Source organism: Prosopis cineraria, unplaced genomic scaffold (genome assembly GCF_029017545.1).
Source record: "Prosopis cineraria cultivar Desert tree isolate PC_DT_omini unplaced genomic scaffold, ASM2901754v1 PC1593, whole genome shotgun sequence".
Lineage (NCBI taxonomy): Eukaryota > Viridiplantae > Streptophyta > Magnoliopsida > Fabales > Fabaceae > Prosopis > Prosopis cineraria.
In genome coordinates, this window is record NW_026556918.1 from 1 (window position 1) to 25,780 (window position 25,780).

Consider the following 25,780-nt stretch of genomic DNA (forward strand, 5'->3'; position numbering starts at 1 on the left):
CTAGTTAGGTAAAATTTACCAAGCATCGGTCCTTAGAACCAGGTGGTAACACAAGTTTCCACATGAGCTCGTCCACCTAAAAGTATTTCTTTTTTATTTTTTGTTATATATTCTTGAAACTTCTTTCTTCTGGGGGATCATATGATCTAGTACTTGTAAACATATTTCATCTAACTAAATTAACTTGATCATCATAGCCTATTGTAGTTCTCAGATAGTCTTTCTAAACTGTTCACAACACGTAAAGAAGGGACTGCTATTTTCATAGGTAAAATGACTTCATGCCTATATGTCAACACATACAAGCTCGTGCCCATGGCTTCCCTCTTTGACGTCCGATATGCCCATAATGTCTCAGGAAGTCATACGTGCCATTCCTTAGGGTTCTTCTCGATTGCCTTCTTTAGAATTCTAAGGATTATTTGTTATTAAAGCTTCAGCCTGCCCATTTGCTTAAGGTAATATGGCGAGGATGTCAACAATTTAATCCTACTTTCCTCAGTGAAGGCTTTAAGTCGCTTCCAGTGAAACATTGTTCCTTTGTCCGTTATAATCGTTTGAGGAATCCCAAATCAAAACATAATTTGCTTAGCTATGAAGTTAATGACATCATCCTGTTCCACTTTCTTTATAGAGATAGCCTCTACCCATTTTGTAAAACAATTTATGATCACTAAGATGAATGATTGGCCCTTAGATGAGGCCAAATAGATTTTCCTTATTACGTCTATAGCCCATCTTTGAAAAGGCCATGGTTTGACAATCGGATGCATGTCTGATGTTAACACCTATTACATTGGCCCGTGAGTTTAGCACTTCTTGCATCTTCTTGTATATTTGATGCAATCTTTAGTCATTGATGGCCAATAATATCCATGCCTTCGTACCAACCACTGCATCTTTGGCCCTAACTAATGGGCCCCATATACTCCCTCATGCACCTGTCTTAAGACCTCCATATATTCAGTAAAGGCCAAACACTTAAGTAATAGCCCATCAGGGCCTTTTCTATATAATTCATCTTCAATTAAAATGAAGTGTTGAATGCATATCCTCATTCTATAAGTATATCATTGGCTGATATCTTATAGATAGCTTTTGAAATCATCTCGCCAATCTCGAGCTAACCATTGCGAGACGCTCCGCATTGCACTATCAAACCACGCTAAGATACCAAAGGATATTCTTTCCGTTCTATCATAATTACCTTCTTAATGAGTTCAAGTGACAGCCTTAGCCTTGATGCTATTTGAGCCAGTTCATTGGCTTCCTAATTCTGAGCTCGAGGAATGTGAGTTAACGTTACAGTTTTGAACTCTTCCAAGATCTGAGAAGCCCCAGCGTAATACATTACTAAAGCTAGACTTGTACACTTATACTCACCAGTTAATTATTTGATGACTAACTGAGAATTCTTTCTATGACCATATCACGAGCTCTCATTTCTTAAAGGATTTCAAGCCCTATGAGTAGTGCTTTCGTACTTGGCCTAATTGTTAGTACATTCAAAATCTAATTGAAGAGATAATATAGCTTTTATCCTAGTAAAAGTTATTGCTATCCTGACCCCAGATGTTTATTCAATACTGGACTCATCAAACTTAAGCACCTAGGGCCCTAAATTTATTGAGAACACAGGTAGCTCTTTTGTCTTCGGGGAGCCCGACTGATTTTTGAGGCAAGAATATTAATGAGAATTCTACCAAGGCCAAGCTCTATTTTCCTATACAGCCCATCATGATTGGCCAATTAAGCGTGTATTTAATTAAATCAAAATGAGACACCACATATACAACTGCGTTTATTATATAACGCCTTAATTTAGTACAAGCATACTATACCACTAAATTCGCTATTTCCACAATTGAGTATCTGGTCTCTGTAGGAGTTAAACACCTACTTAAATAATAGACTACCTACTCACATCCCCCCTTAATATTTTGGGCTAACATACAACCTATGGATGTGGCGATGGAAGCTAAATACAATAAAAATGAGGTGTTCTCCCTCGAGGCTGCTAAGATTGGAGGCCTTGTTAAGTGTTCTTTATTCTTGTCAAAGGCCACCTGATGATGTCTGGTCCAGGTGAATTCTCTTACGTCTTTAAGTTTTAGGAGTTTAGAAAACTCCTTCGTCTTCTCTACTAGATTCGAGATGAAACACCCAAGATAATTGACCTGACTCAAGAACCTTTAAAGCTTTTTCTTATTGCTTGGCACTTTTGTTTCCAAGATAGCCCGTGCTTTGTTCCTATCTACTTCAATCCCCCTTCTGTGGACTAGAAATCCAAGGACATTGCTTGTAATTACATCAAAAGCACACTTAAGTAGATTTAATTTAAGGCCTACTTACCTCATTTGGAGGAAACTAGTCCTTGGTCAAATTATATGATCATGTGCCTTCTTAGATTTAATTATTATATCATCTATGTACACTTCCAGATGTTTTCCTATCATATCATGGAAGATGGCATTTATATTTCGCTGATAGGTGGCCTCAGCATTTTTCAGACCAAATGGCATGACTACCCATTCAAATGTCCCAATAGAGCTCGAGCACCTAAAAGCAATTTTGTGAATGTCTTCTTTTATGATAAATATTTGATTATATTTAGAGAAGAAATCCATAAATGATAGTAAAGCATTTCTAACCTCAGCATCTATCAACCTATCTGCAATAAGCATTGCATACATGTCAATATGTGTGGCCATGTTTATGTTTTGGAAATCTGTGAAAACTTATAGCTTTTTATTTTTCTTAATTACTGGGACTATATTTGAGAGCCACCAGGCATACCTGTAAGGCCAAATAAATTCAACCTATAAGAGGCATTTGATCTCCTCCTTTACTTATAGCTCCACCTTAATTGACATTCTCCTGGTGGGCTGTTGGTGCGATCTATAATTCAGTTTTATAGGAAGCTTGTGTTAAACCAGCTGTCTCACCCACTCTGGTATTTCATTATAGTCTCACACAAAGCAATTCTTAAACTCCTGCAATACTTGTTTGATGGCATTCTTTTGTTCTTCATTTAATAGTGAGTTAATGAAAGTGATCCTCAGCTCCTTTGGAGATCCAAGATTTACTTCTTCTAGCAAATCCTGAACCTCCAGGGCTATGTCTTCAAACTTCAGAGGTGTAGGGTATAGCTCGTGTAGTTACGTTACTTTTTAGGTTTCATCTTCATATACAACTTCAGTCCCAAATGTTTCAAGTCCGTAGTCTTTCAGTCTCTCTTGTATGTTGTGCAACCATAGTTTCTAAATGGTCATGGCTGCTATGGCCTTTCTTTTATCTGACTCAATCATCTATTAGTTCTATGATAGGCTCGTGCCTCTGTGATGCTAAAGGCACTATAGTGTTCGTTGTTGTTTTGCATGAAAGGACTCTATTTAGATCCTCTGTGCCCATTAAAATGTGAACAAACCCATATCAATGTCTTAATATCTCACATCCATAAAGTCAGTGACTGTTGTGAATGGTTTATCTTCAGCCCAGACTACTTTTACCTCTTTCCCTTTCCACATGAGAAGCATTTGGTGTAGTAGGGAAGGTACACATTTATTAGTATAGATCCTGTCCTGACCTAAGAGGGCCTGATGCTGTGCTATAGTGTTGATGACAAAAAAAAAGTTATCAAAGAGGATTTAGTCCTGACGTTAACCTGTAATGGTAATACACTGAGGACCTTAAAGGTGGTTCCGGTGAATCCTACAACGGACACCTCAGTTGGCATCAAGTCTCACTCTTCCCATCCTTTTGAGCATCATATGGGATGGCAATATGTTCATTGCTGAGCCATTGTCTATTAGGACCCTAGTCATTAGCTTCTCATTGAAATGTGCCTTAATGTATAAAGGCTTCAAGTATTGGGTCATCTTAGTACTTATTTTTTTCAGGACAACTCGCTTTGGCTTTCCTTCTATAGCTTATAAGATGACCTAACAGATAGGCCCCGTAACCTTCTCTTTCTACATTCATGTCTTTATTGGTTCATACTCTTTCTCCTCCCTTGGCTCCATTGGGCAATATTGGTATGAGCCCATATATGTTAGCCCCAAGGAGTTCTGCTCAAACTGGTCCTGGGTCCTACTGACATTAGATCAGAACTAAGAAGGGAGCGTTAATGAAACCACACAACAAAGATTGAGAGATATCTCCCTAATGTGAATAGTCCCATCATGCTGATTTTCATTCTCACTCCCTTTGTCCTGATCCTCGGTAGACTTCTTTCTAAACTTTTTAGTTTCCTGCACGTCAGGGCCTTCCTATACCTCAATTTTCTACTGTTCAAGGTATCTATGTATAGCTTTTTTTTGCTAAAGCTATCACTTCTGAGTCCTAGTTAAGGTAGCTGAGAAATTTTTATGCCTCACGACTCTTCATTTTAAAGGCAATACGTTGCCAGGTAGTGTAATAAACCTACCCGAGCCCTTAGCGACTTTTAGTTTTGAAGGAAGCTTTGTTGTTCTTTCTGATGGCATTAGTAGTGTTAAAGGTAGGCTGTCAAGGCCTATATCCTAACTTGTTGGTGTTCCAATGAATGATTCACCTACTCTTGATGGTGCTAAGTACTTAATAAAGAAGTTGAATTTGCCAGATGGCTCCCCCAGACGGTCTCTGACCACCTTAGACTTATCTAGCTCTGTCATTATCAATCTCTCGTGGCCAATATCTCATCCTGAGGGTCATTTGCCATTCTTCTTTACATTTTTCTATTTGTTGATGTCTGTGGTTTCTCCCAAGTAATCCCAAACCACCTTAGAGTTGTCCGAGCTCTTTAAGCTTTACCCTTTCGAGCCAACATCCCACCAAGAAAAAGACGTGTTCCTGTTGGACCAGCCCGTAGGTTTCTCCAAGCAATCCCACACTGTTCTTGAGCTTTCTTGAGTTACTTCCTTCCTGTTACATACATTCAACACCTCCCATCTGTCTGCTTACCATCATTTCTCCCAATTCATCATTTAAAAAAGTTTATCTCCACTATATTGACTATAGCAAATGGTGAAAATAGGTCCTTATCTATGACCATGGATTCTTCCTTAAGGAATTTAAGAACTCCCTTATTGATTCAGTCCTGGATGACGTTTTTAAAGCCCCAATAGGCCTTGGTATTGTGACTCCATGAGTGATGGTACTTACAGCATTCCTTCCCTCTCTATTCTTCTTTTAAAGGGATTTTGTGATCAGCTAGTAGGGAGATCAAGTTTTCTTTGAGGAGGAAATTGAAGATCTCATCTATTTTGGTGGTGTCAAAGGTGTACTGAATGGCATTTGGCCTTTTAAGAATCTCTCCAGCATTCCTTATAAGGGTCGGGCATGTATAGTTGCTAGCATTTTTTAATTCTACCATTGCTACATCAAGGTCACCAAAATAGGTTCCTACCATAATCCGTCGACGAGGATCCTCTTTTTTGAACAGCTCCTTATATCCCCATACTTTAGCCGCAAGCTCATAGAAATCTTGAAATTCCATCCTCTAGAACTTCTTTTAGAGCTCTATATCTAGTCCTGCCTATGCCAGCTTGATGAATTCAGTTTCTAAAAGTGGCACATGGCACCTGATCCTCAGTCGTTTGAACCTTACCAGGTATTGGTCTACCGTCTCTCTAACCCATTAGGTAAGCTTGTAGAGTACTATTATGCTAACCTCTAGCTCTGCCTTGTAAAACTAAACATGGAACTTCTGCTCCATTTCCATCTAGCTGATGATTGAGTTGCAAGGTAGTGACGTGTACCATGTGAATGTCGGGCCCATGAGAGTATTGGGGAACAGTATCAATTTTAAGTTGGCAAATTTCTCATAATTGGCCATCTCTTCATATTGAATTGTGAACCTCCTAATGTGCTCCAAGGTGGATTACGTTCTGTCTCCTGAGAACAGTATGAAGTCAGGGATCCTACATCCCTGAGGGTATGGGTTATCCCTATCTATGTACTCCAGATATGGCTTTAAGAAGGTAGGGCAGCCAATTGACCTCAACCTTAGTTCGTATATATCTTGGATAGCATCCCTCAAGGCCTCCATATTCATTAGTCAATTAAGAGGCTCGTTCTAACGCTCTAGGACTATTGCCATGCCCCTCAGCCGCTTATGCTAAGCTCCTGTAAATAATAAAGCGGATTAGTCAGAAGATTAGTGTTAGTAAAAATTTGAGGGTTAGGGATGTCCCTTACAAGTAGGCAGCCCTGAGGGCCAACACTTATATTGATTCCTGCTTGCTACCCTCCATGCGACCCTATATTTGAGCCTATTTCAAGAAGAGTGTTTTTTAATTATATAGCTATATTCTTCATGCCATCATGCAAAGCATGCATCATGATTTGCTATTGTTCTTTCTCCTTGTGTTATGACATTTCCAGGGATAGTGCAAAGAACCTTTAGTTCTCTTCCAGCTACTTATCCATCTGGTCTTGAATTTCCTACAATACTTCTGCCATAGGACCATTGATATGAACAGTGGGTTAGCTTGTCTACTTCCTAGCTTTGAGCTAGGGCTTGTGCTGCTGTTACTTATCGACACCGGCACTAGGTGCTCACGATATTCAGCCATTTCAACATCAAGAGCTAAGTGTTTTGATCCTGCATGTGCAAAGGTCCCTTTTGGTTTGTAAGAACTAGAACCTGTTTCATCAGTTCTTTTGTCTTTTCTCGTCCTTCCTATCTTTGTTACACAAGTCTCACTGAGTGTGCCAAGAATTATTCGTTATGAACAACAAATACCAAGCGTGCCAGAGGTGTTGAGTCTCAATTGATAACAAAAGTATTTCAAGCTCCCTTGTTACAGTTCACTCAAATGTAAAAAATATACAAAACTTTAGTAGAACAAGTATTTGATTTTTATTGAAATGCAAAATGTTACAAGTCTAGATTGAAAGTAAAACTAACTGATAAAACTAAAGGTTAAAGGTGTAAAAATGTAAGTCTTTAATTGAGTGTTGACTACCTTTCTTCTGTGTCTTCGTCTTCTATTTATAGTGTCAAAATAATGGTAGCCTTTCCTTAAGACCTAGAATGTTTTGCCAAGGAATTAGAGATCTCGCAAAACTCATGGCACGGTCTTTATTTCGTGTTCTCTATTTTTGGTAATCAATCTATTTCACCAAGATACTTGGGCATGATGTTCGTGGATTTCAAAATTACTCGGGATCATGTCTTCATATACCAACGATCCAATGTTTGTAACTGATAGAATTTCGGCATGTTTATTTTATCGTAGCTTTTATTGAACTTTGAGGCCTGCCCCTTTGTTTAGATTGGGCCTAACTCTTTAGTTACTCAATCCAACTAACCCTGTAACCTATTTGAACAACGTTTTATATTTTAGCCCAAACATTATTGAATTAAAAGGAAATATGATGAAGGTTCCTGGAAGTTATGAATACTCAAATTATCAAAATAAGGACAAACTTTAGTGCTTATTGAACAATTTAGATTCTAAAACACATATAAAATGACTGTGGGAATAAATAAAAAAAAATTGATGATTGTTGGTGCCACATCAGATATTAGTGCCATAATGTTTGTAGCTTATTTACTAATTAATTAGACGTATGTTGACTACTGAATGGATATGCGATGACGTTAAATTGAGAAATACAACGTGCCGTATTATTCATGACTTTAATTTATTCTATTTTTTAAAAAAATTAATTAAATTTATTTAAAATCTCATGTAAAAGGAATCTAAATATTTTATCTCTGTTATTTTTATGGTTATTATGTTTGATACATAATAATAAAAAATTAGAAGTCAACTATGTCTATTAACTTAACAAATACGCTTTTCACCTGCAATTTCATAATATAAATCCGATGGCTTTGTATTTGGAGCCATGGAAAAATTTCCCCGTTACGCGTTACGTGTTCCCCACCTTCCTATATATTTTATTAATGTAATGCCATTTTATAAAAAGGGATATCTATTATCAAATATGGCGGAAGCTTCGTGATCATACTTTGACATGACTTTTGCTTATTATACTACACTTCGTTCTTTCCAGTCCTGGGAGATCTCTTCTTGCTTTATTCAACGCTTCCGCCATTGTTTTAATCTCTAATCATTCCACTAAGATCATGCACTCAGTTCCGTGAGATTTCATTCCAGTGGGGTTCGATCTTATTGGTTCTTTCTTTGCTCTGCACTTCTGCCATTTTAATTCAGCTCTGCGAGTCTGATAAGATTATCATGGCACAACAAGCAAGATCTTGTTCCCTCACTTACAAATGGACTTATGACGTGTTTCTTAGTTTTCACGGTGCAGATACTCGCTTAGGTTTCATTGGCTATCTCCGCGAGGCTCTGCGCCAAAGAGGAATTCATGTCTTCATTGATGATGAAGGCATCAGAACTGGAGAAGAAATCAAACCTGCACTTTTCAAAGCCATACGAGAATCAAGAATAGCGATCGTGGTTTTCTCTGAAAACTTTGCAAACTCGACCTTTTGCTTGGAAGAACTTGCAAAGATTCTGGAGTGCTTCAAGGAGGAAGGGCGGCTGATATATCCAATTTTTTATTATGTGGATCCATCGGAGCTTCGACGTCCAAGAGGAAGCTATGCAAAAGCATTGGCGAGACTAGAGAGACGATTCAAAGACAATCACGAGAAGGTGAAAAAATGGAGATTGGCTTTGTTCCAAGCTGCTAACTTGAAAGGCTTTCATCTAAAACCCAAGTAATATATTTTCACTCTTTTGCTTTTTTTTTATTATTTAGGTATTATTTTTCATACTTGTATTAAACAGAATGCCCTAATTAGGCATAATTAATTTTAACACATGACCTTAAATTCCAAGATGCAAAATGAAAACTTGGCCTGTTTGGTTCTTGCATTGTTTAATCTACAATTTCTTGTCAAAAATGATCTTCAAAAGGGCATTTGTAAATCATGATTTCATTACGGGACTTTATTTCCCATATGTAAAACTGCCATATTCAATTATTAAGAACATAATTAATTTGAATAAACTAATAAACAATTTTCCCACCATTTTTTTGTGATTTCCCTCGCAACTATTTCCTCAAGGATCATTCTGATAAGAAAGCACTAATAATTTCAGAAAAGATACATATTTAATCCTTTGTGTGAGGAATGAGGTACTAATCTTATGATTGAGAAACTTGAGAGGAATGGGGGGGCGTCAATTTTTTATTTCTAAAAGCACATATATATATATATATATGTATGTATGTATGTATGTATGTATGTATGTATGTATGTATGTATCGTAGTTTGTAATCTAACTAAATATGAATTCTTAAAAATTGGTCAGGATTGCGGAAGAAAAAGATTATGTTACAAGGATCACTAGTGAAGTCTCTACTAGAATTAGCCGTATTCCTTTACATGTCACTGATTATCCAGTTGGACTTGCATCTCGAGTAAAGGAAGTAACTTCACTTTTAGATCTTTGGTCAAATGAGAAAATTAAAATGGTAGGAATTTGGGGAGCTGGTGGAATAGGTAAATCAACTATTGCAAGGGCAGTGTATAATTCAGTTGCTGATTATTTTGAAGGCTTATGTTTCCTTTCTAATATAAGAGAGAAGTCTAAATCGTCAAATGGTTTGTCACATCTTCAGGAGATATTACTCAAGGAATTGGTCATGGAAAAAGATCTCAAATTGGGTGACATGAATAAAGGAATACCAATAATAGCACATAGGCTCTATCAGAAGAAGATTCTCTTGATTCTTGATGACATTAGCAAATCGAAACAGTTACAAGCACTAGCTGGAAGATGTGATTGGTTTGGTTCCGGAAGTAGAATCATAATCACCACAAGGAATAAACAATTGTTAGTAAGCCATGAAGTCAAAAGCATCTATCATGTCAGGGAATTAGATGATGAGGAATCTCTTCAATTGCTTAATTGGTATGCCTTTAAAAAGGAAAATGTGGAGATCGACTATATAGAGGTTTCCAATCGAGCAGTACTTTACTCATGTGGCTTTCCCTTAGCTTTAGAAGTGATTGGTTCTAATTTATGTGGTAAGAATGTCAACGAATGGAATTTTGCATTGGATCAATTTGAAAGAATACCACATGGAAGTGTTTTGGAGGTCCTTAAATTAAGCTATGATGCTTTAGAGGAAGAAGAGAAGAAAGTTTTCCTTGACTTGGCTTGTTTCTTCAATGGTGAGAAATTAAGAGATATCAGGGATATATTGCTATGTTCTCGTGGAATCCAACCAAAATATGCTATTGGAGTTTTGATTGATAAATCCCTCATAAAGATTGAAGGAGATCATGTAACAATGCACGACTTGATAGAAGACATGGGTAAAGAGATTGTTCGACAAGAATCACCTAATGAACCTGGCAGGCGCAGTAGGTTATGGTTCTATCAAGATATTTTTCATGTCTTACAACAAAATACCGTAAGACCAACATTAAAGTTTTCTCCTTTAAAATTTTTTTATCATGATTTGAACATGTCTAAAATTTGAAATTTATTTGTGTGCTTCTCATTTTGAAAGGGAACTAAGAATGTTGAAGCCATAATTCTAGACTCACCCAAAGGTAAAGAAGTACAATGGAGTGGAAAAGCATTCATGAAGAAGAAAAACCTCAGAATTCTTATGATGAAAAATGCATTCTTTTCTCGAGGTGCCAAATATCTCCCAAATAGTTTAAGGGTGTTACAATGGAAGGATTATCACTTCAAAATTTTACCATATAACTTTTGTCCAACAGAAACTTGTCTATCTTGATTTGTCCAATAGTTGTTGTGAAATACTCCAACCCTTTGATAAGGTAAGTGTTATTAGAACTATGTTTCTTTGTTTCTTCTTCTATTCTTTAAAAATAACTTTTTATCATTGTTTTGCAGAAGTTCAAGAACTTAACTCATATGAATTTTAAAAGATGTAAATTTTTACAGTGTATACCAAACTTATCTGGAGTTTCCAATTTGATCATATTATGTCTTGATGATTGTACAAACTTAATTGAAATTCATAATTCAGTTGGACTTCTAACTAAGTTGAGAGAATGGAGTGCCATGCGATGCAAAAACTTGAGGATCTTACCATATGGCCTTAGGTTGACATCTCTTGAACATCTCAACCTCTTTGGTTGCTCAAGTCTTCAACATTTTCCAAAAATATTAGAGAAAATGACAAAGATGAGAATGCTTGATTTGGATAGGACGTCCATTGTAGAATTGCCATCCTCAATTTGCAATCTCATCGGGCTTGAAATCTTAAACATGGAAGAGTGTCATCATCTTAAGCGACTACCAGCTAGCATTTTTATGTTGCCAAACCTTTGCACACTAAGAGCAAATTCTTGTGAGGGAATGAGATATTTCAAGAAATGTGAAGTTGGAGACGAAGCAAGCTTAGACCACTCTACAGCATCTCTGAAATTGGAATACTTCCATTTCTCAAATTGCAATTTGTCAAATGGTTCTCTTGCTCTGTGTCTTTATTACCTCCCAAACTTGATATATTTAGATCTAAGTTGTAATAACTTCACAGTCCTTCCAGCGTGCATCAAAGAATGTTACTGTTTGAGATATCTTATCCTGGATCATTGCAAGGAGATTAAACATATCTCAGGAATGCCACCAAACCTAGAAAAATTTAGTGCTATGTGTTGCACATCATTGACTGAGTCATCAAAAAGCAAAGTATTGAATCAGGTTTGGTAAAAGATACTTTGTTTTTCCGGACAAGAAGTTCCCAGAAATGCTCGACATAGTTAGTACTGAAGATACCTCAATATCTTTTTGGATCCGTAACGAGTTCCCAGTGATTCTTATTTGGATACTTGTTAAAGATGTCCAGGATTATCAGTTCGACTTTAAATTCTCGGTGCATGTAAATGACTCTCGTCAAGATATTCCTTCAGAGTGGTTCTCATCAGTATCAACAATACAGGGTGATCATATATATCTGTGTGACCTGTACAGCATTATTCACAAGACTGAATTCTCCCAAGCACGTGATTGGAATGAAGTGTTTGTTTCCGTCGATAATAATACACATGAAAGGCAGCATGAAAGAAAAATTAATTTGGGAGTTCATGTATGCAAACAAGAAAATAGGTTGGAAAATATTCGGTTCACCGAACCAGGTATTTTACTATCCTTATTGCATTTCCATCAGTATTATTTCCCCTGTTTTATACATGCATGTTCTACTTTGCATGGCTGTTCTGCATTTAACTCAACTATATACTTTTGGCTGTTTTTGTTTTCCAGCTTTATATGTGTCCTTTAATTTGTGCTGACTTCGCCTAATGGAATATGATTTATTGTTATTGTATATGTCTCTTGAAGCACATGATTAGCTTACAAAAATATTTTAGGATCATCGTCTCCTTGGATTAATCCATTTCATAGAAGTGCTTCCATAAGTTCCGCTTCTATATGCTTTTAAAAGTTTTTTTTTTTTTTTTTGCCCCCTCATAAGCACTCCAATAAGGATGTTTCCCTAGGTCCTTTTTGTAATAGTGATTCTCTCATTTTTTAGCCATTTTTTATTACAAATTATTTAGATGTTTTAAATTGTTAATTCTAATCACATTGCAATAAGTAATCAAACCAAGCAAGAAGTACCAAAATATCTATATATATATATAAGTAAAACCGCAAGCTCCCTTCCAAGCTTGACACGTGTCCTATTTTCAAATTGCTGCAAATACAAAATGCCATATCAGCTTCATTTGATTCTATTAACTTACTTTCATAATTTCTATTTCTATTTTAAACACCGATTTATCTTAATTCAGTTTTTTTTTCATTCCTCTCTCATCATCTCTCCCACTCTCCCATCATTAATCTTATTCCTATTTTAAACATTTAAATTTTAAAAAAATAAGAGATCATGGCAAGATAGAAATAAGAATAATGATAAATAATATATTATTTATTATGATAAATAGTATAACATTTTAAATCAACTGAATTATGTACATATAAAATTAGAATGCTGTCATTTATGCTCTTATTTGTTAAATATAAATAAAAAATAAATATAAAACTACTCCACAACAAGTACCTCTTCATTATCCTAACTTTCTATTAATTTATTTACAGTTTCAAATTTTTGATTTAAAATCTAAAAATTACAAGTAAATATGTGTAACTTTCTTATCCCCAAAAATCTCTCCATTATCCTAACTTCCCAACTTCTTACTCATAATTTATTGTTTTAGTTTGTATTTAATTAGCTCCTCCATAACTGCTTCTTGCTAAGGAATATTGGAGTAGTGAGAGCAATTACCATTTACCAATTAGCAAATGGATGAAAACGTGGGTCACAACTTCTCCTCCCATGATCAATCTCCTTAAATACCTCCATATCATCATTAACTTTCTCAATCATTATTATACCTTCCTCCTCTCCCATTATTATAATAAAATTGTTGTCATCGGAGCATTTCGGGGGAATTGAATGATCCACGTTGCCTAAAGCCCAAAATAAAAGGAAGAAGAAACATGGTAAAGGAGATAAGAGAACACATGATGAAGAGGAATTTGCAATTACATTTGCAGTGAATAAAAAAGAGGAGATGCAGTCGCTGCCACTTTTACAATGTTGAATATATCTCAATAATTTTAGCATGACCAACATTATCCCTATTACACAGTAGCCACTTTTGTTATGATGAAATTCTTTACAGGCTACTTTATCTTATTGTCATCCTCAAGTCATTTTCATCCTATATGTGGCATAGAACTTGTGTTTATTACTGTTTCTATTATTATTTGTTCACATTTTTTATTAGTGCGCTGGCCAAAAAATATATTTTGTTGGTATGTATTCATAATTTTCATCAAGTTTTATTCACTTTCACCAAATACCATATGCAGTATATGCATTACTGAAAGTCAAGATTAGGAGTAAAGCCATATTTTTCTTAGCTTCTTATACATGTAAAATCTGTTAGGATTGCAATAAGGAAAAAAAGGATTTGTCTTATTGAAATTTTCCTTTTATAACTCAATTTATTATGATGACCGGTCATTACTTTTTCTATGCATCTCCTCTCCCATCGGCCTAAGAGTTTTATAATGTGGTTAGAGGTGCCTATTAGATTGTTTATGAGGTGTTGTGCAGGCATTGTGGACCAAAAGCAAGTGTGTGGAATAGTAGTGCTGGTGCTATTCTGTGTATCTTACTGGGTGTGGTCCTACCATTTTGGGCTGGTAATTAATGATTTTATTGTATATATGAGATTTCATATATGTAGTGTGTGTGTGTGTATGAATTTTTTTTATCATTATCTAAACTACACTTACTTTTTCTTATTACTTGTAAAATTGAGTTGTGAACTTTTATGCAAATTTCAAATAGAGTCATAGATTTTGAGTCTAAATAGTTTTTGATCATCTTAGACAGTGCTATAGATTTGGTAAACATGATGTTTAAGTGGGATCTCAAGAAAAGAATTTTTGCTAAAGTTTATGTGAGTTCCTTGCCTTGGTATTGCATGCCATAGATTTTAGCTCCACAGCTTTGCTTAAAAGTTAAACACAATGTCTATGGAGTCTATTTAATTAGATCACCCTTAATTATCTCTAACTGATGCATAATTTCTGTGTATAATTGAAAAAGTAAAGTTGAGAGCTTATTGTTTTTTTCTTTTGGTTCGACCAACTAGATTATCATGTGCTAACTATTTTTGATAGTTAGAGCGCTAATGTAGTTGATGAGTTACGAGATTATATTATTCCAAATTGCTTCAATCATTTATGTTCTATATTGCTTTTGTTTTACTACTCTGTAGATTTTTCTATACTACAATCCACCAATTTATTTGTTGTATTCTTTTAAGAGGTTATATGTTCAATAACATTTCTTTTCACCTAGATTATTTCTATTTTAATTTTTTGATAAGTGAACAAAACATGCCCTAATTAATAGCCATTTTGAGATGATAAGGAACCTAAAAGATATAATAGGATATATAGTGGTAATAATAAATTTGAGAGAGGCTCTTATATAGTTGTATCTTGTATGTATCATTTTGCAAATGTAAATTAGTCATAAAGGACAATAATATTTGCAAATAATTATTATTATTTCTATAAATATAAATAATCACATAATTGAAAAGAAAAACAAAAGATAGACATAATCACATAATTACTAATGTAAATTCAAAAGTTAAATTTATGCATACCTAAAGCATTTATTAGGAGAAAACAACTCCTTAAATGGCCATCAAATTTCTTAAGGAATTAGTCTCATAGTTACTAGTAATGGTGTGATGATTCTTTGGGTAATAAAAAAAATCAAGATAAATCATCAAACTCTTTACACAAAGTTAAATTATTGATTTTTATAATTATTTTAGACAATGCTAATCAGTTGAATATTTTGTTATGTAAACAAAATAAATAACTTTAGTCTACCAAAACAATAACTTTAATTTAAAAGTTATTTTAATTTGAAAATACAAGTCTCAATATACCTTAAAGCCTAGTAGGTATATTAACAATCATTTATTTCATTTACCGTGCATTGCATGAGCCACATACTAGTTCCTAAAAATAATAGAGCAACATGTGATTGGAGAACAAATTGCATCCCAGTTTAACAATAAGCATAAACTAAATAGTGTAGTTGCATCAAATCTTTCTAGCAAGACATGGCATATCAAGAAAATATAGAGTATATATGGAGTGCATAAGGGCCTCTTTGTTTAAAAACTGTTTTTTATTTTTGAAAATAGAAAATTTTAAAAACTTATTTGGATAAGTGTTTTTCATTTAATTGTTTTCAAAACCATTTTCATTTGTTGTTTTTAAAACAAAAAAATAGAAACAACTTCATGTTGTTTTCATTTTCTTTTATTATTTTTAAAATACACTACATTTGATTATTAAAAATTATGATTATCTTGACCAATTTTTGTTATTAACTACCAGTATTAACAACTTATAATCATCACTATTAATCTATTTTTTAATTTTAAAATTATTTTTTAATTGATATAACCAAAAAGATTTTAATTTTTTTTTTAAAAACAATTTTAGAAATTATATTACAAAACAATTTTTAAAAGCAAAAACTAAACACGCCCTAAATCTCACTTAGCAAATCTTATGTCGACCACTGATGGTTGCATTTACACGTACGAGTGATCACTAACTTGAATCTAATTATTTACTCTCCCTCCAATTAATCCTATATATAAGTATCCACTAATTACTTTAACCAAGAAGTACCAAGTAGTTAAATTATTAATGTTGTCTAAAAAATTTTCTTATTTACCCCTATTGAATAGAACATATTTAAAAACATTTCTCATTTGTAACCTGATAGCAAATTTAATTTGTGCAAGATAAATTGGAATAAAGTAATTAATAATCCACCTTATGCAAAGTGAATTATAAAAAGGACTATCAATTCTTTCTGAAAGATGACTTATATATATATAGGACCAAAGGGAGTGGTCTCCATAGTAAATGACACAAGAGCCTAGAGTGAGAGGGATACTCAAGAAATTCAGAGTTTACTGATAATGATTAGTGCTGAACACTAAGTTCACTACTACAAAACCCCTACTTTGCGTCGTCTTTTAACGTCAGTTATGTTAAAAACTGAGGTTAAAAAAAAAAAGGGGCGGTGACAAAAACCATAATAAGCAAAAGACTTTAAACATTATTTCCACATCAATTAAATTATGAATGTACTAGAAAACAAACAGGACATTGAAAAAAAAGTAAATTTCCACATTGGAATTTTTGATGACCCCTTTTAAATCGAAGTAAAAAGTACTTCTCCCAATAGTGGTTGTGTAACGTGTTTATTCACTGACTAAAAATGAAGACCGCGTTAATTACTGGAATTATTTCTAGTATATTTGTCCATAAACTTGTATCTACTATGAATATTGGCAACAACGGCTATTACATCAACTTTCCTTTTCTCTGCAGAAAGATATGATGTCTTTGTAAGTTTCATAAGCACAGATGCAACAAGTTTAGTGAGCTCTCTGAATCATGCTCTACGTGCATGCGGAATAAATACATTCAATCATGTTTACGGCATCCCAAGGGGGGGAAATGTTGACCCATTTGCCCTTAAAGTAATTGAAAACTCTAGGAGTTGTATAATTATATTCTCTAAAAACTACGCAATTTCCATGGGGTGTCTTGAGGAACTTGTTAAGAGCCTTGATTGTATGAGAACAAAGGGCACGTTGGTTTTTCCAGTTTACTACAATGTATACCCTTCAGATATACAACGTCAAAGAAGAGGACATCGAAAAGCATCAAGGGATATAGCCAAATTCTATAATGTGGACATGAAAATGGTGCGAAAGTGGAGGTTGGCTTTGTGTGAAGCAGCCAACATGTCTGGTTTTTGGACAAACAACAGGTATATGTCTCTGGTTCTTTAATTTCTTTGTTTCCTCTTTCGACAAATTACACTAGCAAGACTTTCTTCAGAATTGTTTTAATAAAAGCATATAGCTAATTAAGTAAACCACATCCTTGACTCATTTAAAATTCAAGAATTTGAGACATTATTGCATGTAATAAATCGTGTCACTTTTACTGCTTGTGAACACAACTTTCAAGTTATAAATGTTGTATTCAAATTATGACTTGATTAATTTATGGTTAATTATTAATGGACACTTGTAATTGTGCAGGAGTGATTCTGAGGTTATCAAAAGTATTGTTGAAGAAGTCTCTCATGCATTGCTGAATACCTAGATGGACTAGAAACTCGCATGTTGGTTTTGATTGAACTTGATTTCCTGTTCATTTGATGCTGTAAGTTTCCTTATTAAGTTGATATCAGAGAAAGTTCAAATCAATCAAAAAAAGGGGCAGTACAACTCCAAGAGAAGCACTTTTTTTTCATTAAGTTGTAGAAAAGGAACTGTATATATGTGTGGACCAAATGATCTATAGTACCTTCAGAATTTTTTAAATCCATCTTCTAAGTAATACCTGATCCGAACATTTTGTAGGAGAGTCAAGCTACTAATTGTGGTTCTGCTTAGTTGACTTATGCTTCGTTTTGCAGACTTGCATTCATGTTTTACAGTATTGAATTTGAATAAGTTCTCTCTCTCTTAATATTGTCTTGGGCGAAAAAGAATGTCTTCTCTTTTTAACCTTTTTTCCCACGTAAAAATTTGTTGATGATATAAATATTAAATATAAATTTTAGCTGTTCTGCACCATGCACGGATTTTCATAAAGTACATAGCCGGGAGAGGTTCTTTGCTCCTCTTCTTCTGTTCCCCTGTCATTCCCTTTGTTTCCCCCTGCTTTTCAATAATTGGATCAAAATTTTGACGGTTTAACTTGTGATCTAATTTATTGTATAATTATTATTAAAATATTAAATTATTTTAGAAAGATCAATAATTAAATTCAAATTATTAAAATTTAATTTAAACAATTTAAAATTACAGTAAAAACAAAATAAAAATATTTTATATAAATTAAGTTTAAAACTGTTCAAAATTTAAGAAATTTTCCTTGTTACATGGCATGATGTTATTGCCGATTAGCATAATCTTTTTTTTTTTTTTGGCCTGAAACCGATTAGCATAATCTACCTTGCACTCTTCAAAGAATTTGTATTCGTTAAATAATATAACAGTATTTATATAATATAAGTAAATCTTGGTTGAAATATTTCACTTCCATAATTTTTTTTAATGCCGTTCTCTTTTAATTTTCTTTTAAGAAAAAGTAACAAAATGGAAAGAAACGAAGTTACATTTCCTTGCCCCATCTTCCACTGAGCCGTTGAGACCCACATCCCACTTTCGGACTGGCAGCAACATAACTGATAAGTGATAACGTAGATAGCCGAAGGAACATTAATGAGCACAAAAAGTTAAAAAAAAAAATTAATAAGCACAAAAAGCTACTCATTAATTATATTATTTTATTACTATTTAATACTTGTCTTTCCTACTTTTTAAAAATTTAAACATATAAAATTACTTTGAAATTGAACTTTTAATGATGTAAAAGGGTCTTGTTATTTGAATAATTAATTTTTTAAAAAAATCATTTTCTCATGGCCAAAAAAATAATAAAAAGAGATGATTTTGTAATTTTTAAAACTAATATATATATATATTATGTTTTACTGATAGGTTAGAATGAGTTGGTAAAAATATGACGCCGCATGAAATGCCAACCCACACTGTCAACTCCACAACCTCTTGTGAGCCAGCCCATAATTCATAGGCTGCCCACATTATCAATTTTTTGTGAAATTTATTTATAATTAAATTTTTTTTATAGAACATATATGAAATTTTTTCATTTAAAATCCTCTCCAATATCTGTTTTAAAAACAAAAATCCTCTCCAGTAAATATTATTTTCCAATTAAACTCATGATTTTTGAATCTGACATCCAACAATTAATAAACAATAATAATAATAATACGGAGAGCTGCTGAATCAAAGGCGTAATTACAGGGATTAATTTGCTGAGACCGGAAAATCACGGCATGAGGATAACGTATGTACAGATAAGCTTTGTGGAGGACAGTTTGCTGACTGCTGTAAATTTCTGTCCCTATATATACACACACGCGTATGCCAAATCGTCTCTCTCTCTCTCTCTATCTGCAAGATCATCAATGGGGATCTTGTTGGTGGTGATATCGAGCCAAACTCCCACAAAGGGCTCGATATCATCACCAAGAAGATCCCCGTGATGATCGGAATGGCATCTCTCTCCAAACCGAGAGATGTCGCCGTCGGCGTTTGGCTTGCGGTGGCTCCGCCGTCGTGGTTGGAACAGGAAGAAAGTGGAGAAGATGGGGGATGAAGGCTTAGATTCTTTGAGATCTGTTTGTTACCTACTCATTATATGGCGGCGCTCACCCAAGTTCAGGGCTAATGAGTCTTTAATTTGAAATCTCGGGACTTTAACCAAAAAAAATAAAAAACACAATTTAAGATTTCAGGAACAACATTTATATACTTAATTTTATATTTTTAATATATTTTTATGCAATAAAACCAAGATATAACAAAAATTTATTATACTATAAATAATTTTTAAAAGATACATTTAATTAAAAATAAATACCTTAAATATATAAAATTAATGTATACTCCTTCCATTCAAAAATATAAAGCATTTTTTGAGAAGTTGAATGAATATTAAAAAATATAAAATCAATCATTACCTTTTTTTCAAAAGTGCCTCTATTGATAATAATTTTATATTTATTATAGGATATTTAAAAGAATAAATATAAAAAGATAGAATTAGTTAAAAAGTAAGTAACTACTTTATTGGGAAATGAAATTCAATTAAAAAATACTTTACATTTTTTAATGGAGGGAGTACAAGTTTTTTCTAATTTTATAAAGATTATTTTTGTTTTTTAAAAAAGAGAATTTTCTGATGAATAAAAAATAATAAAATAAAAATATTGAATAAATTATGGAAATTAATAGATTTTATTATCAACTAACATTTTGACTGATGAATTTGTATTTTAAATTTAAATCTCACATTTTACATCTCATGTTTAAGATTTATATATTTAAAATTTTTTGTTTCAATAATTTAAAAAATTTTAAATGAAGAAAAGAGACAAGTTGATATTTTAAATAAAAGCAAAAAAATTGGAATCATAAAGTTATATAAAATTTATATAAAATTTTCAATCAGTGAGAGATGGGCACAAGGGTTATAAAAACATTAATAGGGAAAATGTGAATCGAATGAAATATTTGGAGTAAATGAAATTTTAAATAATTAAAATGTAAAATAAATTAAAAAAATAAAAGATGGATATTTAATTTAAATACATAAATTTTTGTGTACCTAAATAGAAAATTTAATCCAAATCAACATTCTCATTAATCTAAACACAACACCGAAGGAATTATTTTATAAGATTTGAGATTGCACGTTTTAAATCATGATTAAAAGGATAAATAATATCATCACGAAAAAAAAAAATTATATACAATTATGTGCGGGGATGTGTGATTGTATTTGTGGGGAGGTTGCTCTCCCATCAGACTACAACATAATGGAAAAGGAACTTGAAGATATGAGAGGTGATTATATCCTCTTCCTCTTTCTTCCATACTATTAAATCTAAATATGGATGGTTTAAATTTGATCTCATACAAAATTATTACTAAAATGTTAAACTATAAAAAAAAAGGTCAAGAATTAAATTCAAACTGTTAAAATTTAATTTGAACAATTTAAAATTATAGTAAACACAATAAAAAGATAGATAGTAATAGAGACTACATGGTAATCTTATGGTTAGAAAAGGAAGAGGAGTGAAGGGGGATGTAAAGAGTTGATGATATTTATATATATATATATATATAGGGAGAGCTGATTGCAAATGCTTCAAATACCAAAGCCAACACACCTATTTCAAATCAGTATATTGTACAGGCCTAGTCGGGCAGAATCATAATGGTGACAAAACTCTCAACAAATATTTAACACAACTGAATACCCAAAACTCGAATTTTAGACCATCAGTTAACACAATCCAACCCATTACCAGTTGAGCTACACATTCATTGGTCAATATATTGTAATTTCTAATAAGCAATTTATGGTATTTTAATGGATCATATATTTCCAATCCATACAAATATTTCGAGGTAAAAACGTAAATACGGATCAACAGGAAGTAATGGCAGCTTAGCATGTCAAGTTCAAGCTCCAAATCAATCCCAACTTCTGAAATATTTACATATAGGAATTCAGTTCAAGCAAGAAATGCAATAGCCGAAGGGTATAATACACCCTAATAAATATAATTATGCACATTTAAAAATCAAAGACATGATTTATGAGCCACAAATAAAAAGCAAAGACACGGTTTTCAAATCAAAAGAGTGATTTTGCTAGTAAACCATATGTACCATTTTGACACAATGCATGGCATGGAATGGGAAGATACGGCAACAGCAGCTTTGCATGCCAACTTCAAGACACCAAATCAATCCTCAATTTCTCAAATTCGCATATAGAAACTCAAATTAAGCATCATTTGTCAACAAGCTTTGTGCGAATGCTTACAATAAAAACTTGCCAAACAAATATATTTAGCGTAAGAGTAGGAGTACATTCTAAATGCCACCAAATCAAACTAAGCATCAAAAGAGTAGGAGTACAATTTATCTAGTAGGCCAAATATATCATTTTTAACACAACGTACCTTTGTATTTCAAGTTCATGGCTCCAAATTTGTCAAAATTTTCTCATCTTTGTATACAAGCATTCAAAATAACGAAAAAACGATGCAATAGTTATCAAGCTGTACAAGTGTGCAAACATGAGCAATTTGCCAAGACACTCATGTAAAGGGGCTACAAACAGCACATGATAAGTCCAAACTGAAAAGGAAAAGGAGGAATTCATTGCATATACAAATTCAAATACCAAAGCAAGGAAATCATCAAAATATTGTCAATTCTGAGATAAGCGGCATATGCAACATTTTTGAAGGATATGAAGACATGCATGTGATGAAAATTAAGGCAGTTTGCATGTATCAAGTTTAAACCTCTTAATCAGTTTCAATTTTCCCACAATAAAACAATGCATCCAGATCATGGATCGAATGAGACTGATCATAAATCTTCGCAAGTGTGCTTACAAGAGCAACATGTAAAATAAGGATATACATGACATTTCTAAAATAAATCACATCTGCTATTTTGAAGGATTTGAAAACATGCACGCAATGAAAATTAAGATAACCTTGCTGTCAAGTTCAGACCTCTTGTTCAACAAAATTTTCTCACAATCAGACAAGGGCATCAAAATCAAACATCAAATGATATAATGATCATCAATCTTTGCAAGTGTACTTACAAAAAGAACTTGTCAAATAAGGATACATTTAGAAAAAATATGAAAGGAGTACAAGCAAAAAAAGACAGATTAAACTGAAACGCAAAAGTAAAGTCACTTTCAATATATTTATGCATATTTAGATTAAGCATCAAATCATATAATAGTCAATGAACCTCGTGAGAGTTCATTAAAGGTCCTGTGGTGAAATGCCAAAGCAAGGACATCAATTTTAAATCAAAATACTATCATTTGTCTTGCAAGCAAAATATACTAATGTAGCAAAACACAAGGCAGCTTTCTATTCACTAATCAAGGCTCCGAATCAGTCTCAACTATCCTGCACTTATATATGAACATTCATAAAAAGTAACAAATGATTTGTGGAAAAAAAGCTTCTCAAAGGTGCATAAAGAAGAAATTAGCCTACGAAGGACATATATGTAGCACGTTAGTATGGGAGCTATCAGCTATGAGTAGCAAAGACTCAGAGAGTCTATGCTGAAGAGGAAAAGTGAACCCTTATAATTACATTTATGTACATACAGATTATGCATCAAATGTTACAAACATCACTATGCCTTGTAGAAGTATATTAATATATAAATTCGAATACCAAAAAAATTATTACATAAGCCATATATGAGATTCCAAAGGGTCCAAAGAGATCCACGTAAGAAAAATTAGGGAACATTGGCATGTCATGTTCAATCATCTTAATCAATCTCACCTTTCCCAAAAATGGGCAAGGGCAACCAAATAAAGCATCAAATGATGCAACCATCATCAATCCTTACAACTGTGCTTACAATAGAAATTTGTCAAATAAAAATGTTTTACAAAATCAAATATGTGAGAGATACAATGCAACAAAGACTAGTAGAGTTTAAGCAGAAAGCAAAAGTAGAACCACATTAAATAAAAATATTTATGAACATTTAGATTGAGGAACAAGTCATATAATCATTACCGAACCACATATAAGTGCATTAAAGGTCTGCAGTCAAATGTAAAAGGATATCAATTTTAAATCAAAATACGACCATTTGTCTAGTAGGAAAAATATACGAAGTGAGAAAACACAAGACATATTTCATGTTCAAAGCTCCAAATCAGTCTCAATTATCCTGCATTTACATATGAGCATTCATAATACCCAATGAATGATGCTGTTGACATCAAGCTTTTCAAAAGTTCACACAGAAGAAATTTGCCACTGAAGGACATGCATTAACAAACCATACAGGTCACAAGCAACAGAGACACAAAGTCTAAGCTGAAGAGAAAAAGTAGACCCCCTACGATTACATTTATGCACATTTAGATTAGGCTACAAAAGAAACAAAAGTCAGTGAGCTTCATAGGATTGCATTGCAAACATAAATTTGAATATCAAATAAGGAAAACTATTTTCAATCAAAATATTGATATTTTCTAGATAAGCAACATATGATATTTTGAACGGTCCAAAGACAAGCATGTAAGAAAAACTACACTTTTGCATGTTACATTCAATCAATCTTTTCAAGTGTGGTTTAAAAAGAAACTTGTCATATTCAAGCCTCTTAATCAATTCTCACTTTTCCAACAATTGACCAAATCAAATATCAAATGATGCATCGATCATCAACCTTCACAAGTGTGCTTATAAGAAAAATTTATCATATTCAAACCTCTTAATCAATCCCACTTTTCCCAAAAAATCAGACAAGGGAAACCAAATCAAGAACCAAATGATGCAATGATCAATAATCTTTGCAAGTATGCTTCAAAAAACAAAATTGTCAAATAAAAATTGGTTAGCAAATATTTGAGACAACTGCAATGCAATCATGCAACAAAGACATGAAGAGTCTAAGCTGATAAGAAAAAGTAGAATACCATTAAATGTATTTATGCACATTTATATTTAGCATCAAATCATATAATTATCACTGAGCCTAATTGAAGTGCATTGAACGTCCATAAAAAAATATGACAACGTAAGGACATCATTTTTAAATCAAAATACCACCATTGTACAGTAAGCCAAAAACACGAATGTCAGAAAAAATAAGGCACCTTTGTATTTCCATTTCAAGCCTCAATTATCCTGAATTTATATATGAGCATTCATGATACACAATGAATGATGCCATGGGCATCAAAGCTTTTCAAAAATGCATACAGAGGAAATTTGCCAGCGAAGGAAACACACGCACCCCAATCATGTAAGGGTGTTACAACTAACAAAGACATGGAGAGTTTAAGCTTAAGAGGAAAGTAGACCCCCCAAATGATTACATTTATGCACATTAAGATTAGGCAACAAATGATGCAAACGTCAATGAGCCTTGTAGGAGTACATTGTATATATAAATTAGAATACCAAATAAAGGACATAAATTTAAAATCAAAATATTACAATTTATAGATAAGCCACGTATGATATTTCGGAGGGTCCAAAGACAAGCATGAAACAAAAACTACATAAATTTGCATGTCATATTCAAGCATCATAATCAGTCCCTCCTTTCTCATAGTCAGACAAGTGCAATCAAATCAAGCATCAAATGATGCAACAATAACCAATCTTTTCATGTGTGAATAAATAAGAAACATGTCATATTGAAGCATCCTAATAAATCCCCACTTTCCCACAATCAAATAAGGGCAACCAAATCAAGCATCAAATGATACATTGATCATCGATCTTTGCAAGTGTGCTCAAAAGAGAAATTTGTCATCTTCAAGCCTCTTGATCAATCCCACTTTTCGCACAATCAAATAAAGGCAACCAAATCAAGCATCAAATGATGCTTCAATCATCAATCATTGAAAGTGTGCTTATACGAGAACCTCATAATATTCCACTCTATATCCACTTTTCCCACAATTGGACAAGGGCAACCAAATCAAGCATTAAATGACATAACGAAAAAAAAAACTTTGCTAGTATGCTTCCAAGAAATATTTGTCAAATAAAATATATTTAGTAAAATTTGAGAGGA

At 33.2% G+C, this 25,780-nt stretch overlaps 1 protein-coding gene and 1 long non-coding RNA gene across 5 annotated transcripts; one reads left to right on the forward strand and one right to left on the reverse strand.

Annotated features, from left to right (window-relative positions):
* Positions 1–7,996: 7,996 nt before the first annotated feature.
* Positions 7,997–17,940, forward strand: LOC129300440 (TMV resistance protein N-like). 4 transcript variants are annotated; one of them, XM_054939015.1, is made up of 7 exons: positions 7,997–8,677; positions 9,276–10,383; positions 10,483–10,759; positions 10,836–12,082; positions 14,071–14,159; positions 16,896–17,340; positions 17,618–17,940. In XM_054939015.1, the coding sequence occupies exons 1-3, from the start codon at positions 8,190–8,192 to the stop codon at positions 10,714–10,716; spliced, it is 1,830 nt and encodes a 609-aa protein (XP_054794990.1). In that variant the 5' UTR covers positions 7,997–8,189; the 3' UTR covers positions 10,717–10,759; positions 10,836–12,082; positions 14,071–14,159; positions 16,896–17,340; positions 17,618–17,940. The 4 variants fall into 4 exon arrangements, with proteins under 4 accessions (XP_054794990.1, XP_054794989.1, XP_054794992.1 ...); XM_054939014.1 differs by having other exon boundaries at positions 10,483–12,082; XM_054939017.1 differs by having other exon boundaries at positions 10,492–12,082.
* A 3,394-nt stretch (positions 17,941–21,334) lies between these two features.
* LOC129300441 (uncharacterized) lies at positions 21,335–24,575 on the reverse strand. The gene is made up of 2 exons (XR_008590775.1): positions 21,857–24,575; positions 21,335–21,671 (listed from the first exon to the last, which is right to left on the reverse strand). It is a non-coding gene; the product is annotated as an uncharacterized LOC129300441 (long non-coding RNA).
* Between the last annotated feature and the right edge of the window lie 1,205 nt (positions 24,576–25,780).

Excerpts from the sequence above, each read along its gene's own strand:
- LOC129300440 (XM_054939014.1), top strand. The coding sequence starts at position 8,190 with ATGGCACAACAAGCAAGATCTTGTTCCCTCACTTACAAATGGACTTAT. Across the intron at positions 8,678-9,275 it reads GGCTTTCATCTAAAACCCAA|GATTGCGGAAGAAAAAGATT; the intron begins GTAATATATTTT and ends AAAATTGGTCAG. Across the intron at positions 10,384-10,482 it reads ATGTCTTACAACAAAATACC|GGAACTAAGAATGTTGAAGC; the intron begins GTAAGACCAACA and ends TCATTTTGAAAG.